General features: G+C 55.1%; 2 protein-coding genes across 2 annotated transcripts; one reads left to right on the top strand and one right to left on the bottom strand.

The window, feature by feature from the left end:
• Positions 1–1,003: 1,003 nt before the first annotated feature.
• On the top strand, positions 1,004–4,916 carry BZA05DRAFT_336493 (uncharacterized protein; the record flags this gene model as incomplete). The annotated part of the gene is made up of 4 exons (XM_051480807.1): positions 1,004–1,248; positions 1,625–4,473; positions 4,531–4,646; positions 4,704–4,916. The coding sequence occupies 4 exons, from the start codon at positions 1,004–1,006 to the stop codon at positions 4,914–4,916; spliced, it is 3,423 nt and encodes a 1,140-aa protein (XP_051340091.1).
• An 825-nt stretch (positions 4,917–5,741) lies between these two features.
• BZA05DRAFT_372715 (Metallo-dependent phosphatase-like protein) lies at positions 5,742–7,217 on the bottom strand (the record flags this gene model as incomplete). Its single annotated transcript, XM_051481711.1, has 1 exon — positions 5,742–7,217. One exon carries the CDS (start codon positions 7,215–7,217, stop codon positions 5,946–5,948), a length of 1,272 nt encoding a protein of 423 aa, XP_051340090.1. The 3' UTR covers positions 5,742–5,945.
• Between the last annotated feature and the right edge of the window lie 20 nt (positions 7,218–7,237).

Below are 7,237 nucleotides of genomic sequence, written 5' to 3'. Positions count from 1 at the left end.
CAGCGAACCACCACCTCCTCCACACAACAATCCCCGAAACCAAAGCAGAAGAAGCACAAGAGGAAGAAGCAGCACTCGCGCATCAAATCAAACCTGTTCGACGTATCGTTGTTCGCCACAGCGACAACTCCCTCATATTATTATCCCCGCTTAACCCCCGCCCCTCCCGCCCCCCCTCCTCCGTCCCCTCCCTTCCCCTCCCACTCCTCCTACTCTCTCGCCCCTCTCCCTCAAGTTCGTTTCTCTGCCATTCCCATCCTTCCTTGCCTATCGTCCAACTTCACCCCACTTCAGTCCACTGCCATTCTAAGTAGTTCGCGATCAACAAGCGCTTGCTTGCCTGCCTGTCCGCTTCTCTGCTCCAACCCGTTCGTGCTCCAATCTTGCACTTACCCGCGTCATCGCACAACAACGGTACTTCCTACATAGATCCTTCGAATACCCAGCCGACACCCGCCCCTCCCACCCGCCCCCGCAAAACACACCATTAACACGACGATCTAGTACATTATCAACGGGAGAATACAGTTGCTCGGAGATACGGGTGTAACGGTCGGGATCGAGTGCTGTTCGTGCGTTCGTTCGCGCGCGCGTGTGAGTGATGGCGGGGCTTGCGGTTACGCTCGGCGGTTCTGATGGTAAGCCTTGCGATCGTTCTCGGCTGTCGTTCTGTTCGTTGTCGCGATTGTGGGTGGGGCGGTGGGGGACTTGGTGATGTTCCGGCGGTGAGGCTGTGTGCTGGTTGTCGGCGGGGTTTGTTCTCCCTCAGTAGCATGAACGGGAAGAGGAGAGGAGATGAGAAGAGAGAAGAGAAAGAAAGGGAACGAGAGAGAGAGCCCACACAGGAATATCTGCCTTCCCCCCACGGAGCTATATCCTGCCACTGTCGCTGCCGCCTCGCCGGTGCTTCTTGCTTCTTGCCTTCTGTGGCCTGGGTGTCTACGGGGATTGAAGACGGAACAGCCAAGTCAAGACGGGTGGATGCCGTTTTGGATTCTTCTTCATGTACGCTGCAGCCTCGCGGAGAATCTGTGTCACTGACGGGAGCGTTGGACCAATTGTAGGAAGCGGTGGGTCGGACTCGATCGGCGACCTCATCAGACCCAAATCGACCCCCCCAATAATGACTGCGCGCAAGATCGCGACCCCAGACGGCCCACCCCAGATCAACCGCCCGAAGATTCGCTTCTCGGTCGATGCGAATGCACCGACGGAAGAGCCTCGGCATGGAATGGATTCGATCTCTCGGTACGTACACTTATGTACATGCATGCATGCGTGAAACTCTTCTCTCCCTGCACCCAGCATCCAGCACTCAGCGCCCAGCGCCCACTCAGCCCCACCTTCCCCCCTCCGGATTACCTGAGCAAACATACCTACATACCTACATGCCCTTTGCGGCACTGTGTACCATGTTGAGGCATGTGGGTGGTGCGTTGAGGATTGGCTGTGGTTGCATTGCTGCTTGGGGGAGGGGGGCTGGCCGGATGGCTGACGCTGCTGGGTGGCATCGGTTGGATTGTTGCTTGCTTGCTTGTTGCGGCTTGCTTATTGTTGCTGCTGGGCTGATGCCTCGCCCGCCCAACCCAAACCCGTGTTAACGTTTGCCTGCCCGTCAACTTAGGAGCACTCTACTGGGTGACGGCGACCACCTCTATACTTCTGGACTACGTCGTATCCGACAACAAGCCAGCGGTCCCCAAGGATTCATGATCCCCTCTCGCTCCCCATCGGTCGCCTCCACCCGTGTCAACTCGTTGTCGCTACCCGGAACCACCTCCACCTTGGGCTCCTGCGAGGATCTCGCCAGGTTTCCGTCCGAGTCGCTTCACTCCTTCTCGTTTGCGAACCAGTCCGAAGATCTCATCCACAATAGACAGAATATCCTGAAGCGGAGCATCGAATTCATGAGAGACAAGCTGGGATGGGGTACACGGTCTCCGCTGATAGCCACCGCACAGGCAAAAATGGATGGGAACGGCGCCGAGGTTGAGAGCATGATGGAGCTTCTGCGCAGGGCGGACATGGTTTCGGAGGAGAAGACGCCGATGCTCACCGGGCCTGTCACTGGACCCGCTGGAGTTGACAGCAATCCGTTCGAACAGAGTTTCGCGAAACCTAAAGCTCCAACACGGCTTGACACTAGAGTCTCGGACGTCGCCCATATATCAGACTCCCCCATCGACGCGGACTCAGCAGAAACATCCAGATCCAACACTGAATCGGACAATACTGGTCGCACTACCCCACCTCCCTCCGAGCGGCCCAGCCTGAGACGTACCTACACCGACACAACCACCCTAGCGCTCGAATCCAGGCTGTACGAAGCTCTGGCTCAACCGTATCTAGCTTCGGAAGTTGCTGGGGCTAACAACGGTCCACGCGCGGCGATCCGGAAATCCTCCGTACACGGACACACGAGCCGCTATCAGCCCCCCGCACAAGCTATCTTCACAACGGAAGCACAAAGTCCGTGGACGATCCTCGCGGCAAACGATTTGGCTTGCCTCGTCTTTGGAGTCACCATGGCTGAAGTCCGGAAGATTGGTATCATGGAAGTCGTGAAAGAGGAGAGGAGAGGATGGCTGTCAGCAAAGCTGAACTCTGGCGAGAATACATCGACTTCGTTTCCGTACCCGCACAGTCAACATGGTACGCCGCGTTCGACACCGCGTTCGACTGGCGTCATGTACCAGGGGGCCCAGAGGACCAAATCGGACATGTTCTACACTGGACTTCCGATGGCTGCCCGTGCCAAGGCGCAGGAGCCGAAGGTCAAAGTTAATCAGAATCGAGGGGTTATCCTTTGCGGAGATGTTGTGCCGATTCAGAAGCGTAATGGTAATACAGGGGCTGCCAGTCTCTGGGTCAAAGAAAAGCGGGGAGGGTTGATTTGGGTTTTGGAGGAAGTTAGTGAGGATCTAGCCTTCGTTTATACATCCCAGCGGGACGAGGATAACGTGGACATTGTTACTCGGTCTGAGGGCAGCTTGAGCAACATTTTTGGAGACGCGTACCTTGCCGCGCCAGGAGCCTTACTGCGCAACTTGCTTCCTACCCTTCCAAGAATGGACGACGGCAGCATCGATTTCGAGAAGACAACGGTGGTGCATCAGTTTACGGTTGCGAGTGCCACCGGAGCTAAGATTCCCTGTGGTGTCGAACCGATTCCAGGACACAGAGGACTGCGAATCTCATCCTTCCCCCACATTGCTGGAATCATGGTTCTCTCTGCGTCTTCACTCAAAATCGCCAGTGCCAACGCTGTTTTTGCGGCGGCACTGCTCGGTCATCTAGATCCTATCGGTCTATCGATCTCGGAGCTCATCCCCAACTTTGAGAAGATGCTGGACTACTTGACCAACGAGGAGCACATCAGCTTGGTCGATGGGATGGTTGTACCCGAGCACTCGTTCCGTAAAGCGAATTCGATCCTTTCCCTTCGGGAAAACAAGAGCGGCGACGCGATGTCTACGTTCTCGGTTCCGGGCGGAGTCATCGCGAGACATCGCGATGGATCGGATATTCACGTTGACGTGCAAATGAGGGTGGTGATCTCGGAGTACCGGGATGAGGACGCTATTGCGGACGATTCCGATACCGAGGACGAGGACGAGATAGAAGACAAGACGGAGACGGTCTATGCTCTGTGGATCACGTATTCGAAGCATCTGCACGTTGCATCGGCGACTAATGATCCCCTTTCGCTCGAGCTGAACCGACCAATCACCCCGCCGAAAGCTCCGAGCCCTGGGCAGCCCGATACTCCTCCCGCCCTACCTACTCCGGGCCCGGAAACCCCAGGGAAGGAACTATCGAAGCAACTCCATCAGTCTCCGACCCCGCCTAGCTCCGAGGATGAACTTAACACGTCGTCAAAGGGTGCCAACCGGAAAGCCGCTTCCCCGACTCCAGTTGTGGCCAAACGGAAGAAGAACATTCAAGACTTCGTCATCCTTGAGGATATGGGCCAGGGAGCGTACGGCCAGGTCAAACTGGCCAGATACAAGCGGAAAGACATGAAGCGGGTCGTTCTCAAGTACGTTACGAAGCGGCGGATTCTCGTCGATACATGGACCCGAGACCGGCGACTTGGGACGGTGCCCCTCGAAATCCACGTTCTCGATTACCTCGGACGGGACGGGCTCAAGCACCCCAATGTTGTCGAGATGACTGATTTCTTCGAGGACGATGTCAACTACTATATCGAGATGGTGCCGCACGGATTGCCGGGAATGGATTTGTTCGATTACATAGAACTGAAGGTCAATATGGACGAGGACGAATGCCGCAGCATCTTTATCCAGGTCGCCCGCGCACTGTACCATCTCCATATCAAAGCTGGTGTTGTCCACCGAGACATCAAGGACGAGAATGTGGTGCTTGACGGTGCTGGCAATATCAAGGTGATTGATTTCGGCAGTTCGGCGTACATCAAGAATGGACCTTTTGATGTGTTTGTGGGGACTATTGGTGAGTAGTTTCAACCTGGTGTATTCGATGTTGCATGGTTTCTGACAGGTGTTATAGATTACGCTGCTCCGGAAGTTCTGCAGGGCAAGTCTTATAAAGGGAAAGAGCAGGATGTATGGGCGCTGGGAGTGTTGCTATACACAATCTGTTACAAAGAGAATCCCTTTTACAACGTTGGTCCCCCAATTCATCCCACAGTTACGCGGATGCATTACTAACTGGTCGACCAGATCGACGAGATCATGGACCGCGAACCACGGATTCCGTTCGTCATGTCGGAGGTTTCACTTGATCTTATCAAGACCATGTTGGATCGCGATGTCGACAGACGCCCTACGATCGAGCAAGTGATCGCACATCCATGGTTCGAAGACTTACCGGGTCCCGAGGAAGCCCTTCTGGCGACATCGCCGATCGATGCAAGCACAAGGAGGAATCAGTAGATGTGACTTTTCTTTCTTCGCGCGTGCAGATTGATTGATTGATTGAAAATAATGGGGGGCCTCTTTTTCTCTTCGTTTGGCTTGGTAAACAGGGTTGGTTTTCATTTTTTCATTTTCATTGGGACGTAATTTTTTTCTTTTCCTACATCTTTTTTCTTTTCCTACATCTTTTTTCTTTTTTTCTTTCGTACTTTTTTTTCTTCTTTCTTTCTTTTCTTGAGCGCCTTTTTTTATTTATTTCTTTTTTTTCTTTCCTAGGACATGGAGTTCGTCTGATTTGGTGTTACCGCAACAGAATTTGGGGCATTGATTGATGAAAAATGCATTCAAATGGGTTCTAACTTCAGTTTTACTGTATGGGGGGTGGGTGGGGGGTTTCTGATCGTTTCTTTATCTTCATTCTTCGCACACTCGGGGGCGTGCGATATCATTGATTCTTGTCTGTCTTCGTCCACTGGCTGGATCTCGGTCTCTCGGTCTCGGTCTCGGTGTGCACTCGAGTGCAATCGAGTGCACAATTCACATGGTTGATAATGATGGATAATTATGGATGCTTTGGCTGGCTGGTTCGTGTTTTTTTCCCCTTTCCTTTCTAGACGATTATAGGGTAGAAAAGTTTCGCTACTGTTTTTTTTCTCCTGTTCACGTTTTCTGTTGAGGATATGATTTGGTTGTTTTCTTGAGTTTGAGTTTTGAGTTTTTAAGTTTTTGAGTTTTTTGTTTTCTGCTCCCCGCTTTTACTTATTCGCGTCGAAAGCATGATGGTTGATGGTTGATGATGTTGATTATGTGGGGTGGGATGTATGAAGTGGAGGTGGAGGTGGAGGGGACAGCTATGGGATGGGATGGGATGGGTGATGCAGATTCTTTTTCTTTTTCTTTTTCTTTATCGTTTTATTAGGAACGGCGATGGGATTTACTTTTCACCTGTTGTATGTAATGTAAATACTTTCCATCCACATCTGTCCATTGGTGTCACGATAATGATTCTACTCATACACACCATCTCACCCGTCCGGACAAGACAAGTCACTGCACAACATCAACGGCACTCCACCCCTCCCCAACGCCCCTAAGCCGCACCCTCCCCTCCTGTCCAAACCCATCCTGAGCACCAGCAGCCGCAGCCGTAGCCGCATCCCCACACTCCACCTCAACATCCACCACAACCGCCTTCCCCCAGCCGGGATGTCCGGTGTCTCTACTCCACGGTCCGGTGGCAATAGCAGCATTAACCAGCAGCGTCTCCCTGCCGCGCACAACCACATGATCTCTCACACGGATCGTATCGACGAGGAACTGCCTCTTTATCCGCAGCGGGTGCGGATCTTGGATCTCGACCACGCGCGCCTCCTTGTGGCGCACCCGCGGCGCCGCGGCGTCATCCCACAGCACCTTTTCGACGCCGCGGCCGACGTGGACGTGGCCGAAGACGTGCAGTACCGGGCGCACCTGCGACAGGCGCTCGCGGAGGTGCGGGCAGCCGGCGTGCGGCTGCGGCGGGAGGCTGGACGGTGAGCGGTCCAGGTGGTATTTCGGCGGCGTGTGTGTGATCAGCACGTCTGTGTCTGCGGGGATGGACAGCCAGGGGTTGGTGGAGGGGGGGTAGGTGAAACCCCAGGCTTTGCTTCCCGGCGGCGGCGGGGGCGAGGGCGAGAGCGGCGATGCGAACACGCGGAAGCGCCGGCCGTCGCGCAGCGTGATCGTGCGCGCTTCGTGGCGGAGGTAGATGATCCCTGCGCGGGCCGCGGCGGGCGTCGAGAACAGCGCGAGGTTTGCGGCGTGCGATTGCGCTGGTGTGAGTGTGGATGTGTGGGTGTACTCTGGATCGAGAGAGACGCCGTCGTGGTTACCTGCCACGAGAAGCTTCACTTCGTGGGGTTGCCGCTGAAGCCAGGAGAGTGCGTTCGACAGCTCTGAATACGTCCCCTGGCTCGTTAGGTCCCCCGCGTGGATCAGCACGTCGCCTGGTGGTAGGTAAGGCGTGTGGTTGTGTGTGTCTGAGATGCAGGTTATTCGTAGACGCTTCTTTTTTGGCGGGGGGAGGGCTGCGGCGAGGAGCGGGGAGGACGGCCCATCGAAGCTGCCGCCGGCGGAAACGGAAACGGGCGCGAGGCGCTGCGTCGTGAGTTTTGGCAGCGGCTTGCGTTTGGCGGTTTCTTTTTGCTTCTTGGATGGTGGCGGAGGCGGCAGCTGCGGGAGCCCGTCGTCGGTCAGCTGTGATGGAGCCAGCTCGGAGCGGGTGGGTGGGTCGGCGTAGACGCGGTGGTAGACTATGCGCGAGGGGGGAAGCTCGGCCATTGGAATAGTAATCGTGGTGG

The sequence above is a fragment of the Tricharina praecox genome, assembly GCF_024521635.1.
Source record: "Tricharina praecox strain CBS 144465 chromosome Unknown BZA05scaffold_10, whole genome shotgun sequence".
Lineage (NCBI taxonomy): Eukaryota > Fungi > Ascomycota > Pezizomycetes > Pezizales > Pyronemataceae > Tricharina > Tricharina praecox.
Note: the sequence above shows the minus strand (reverse complement) of the source record. Positions and strands in the feature narration are given on the sequence as shown.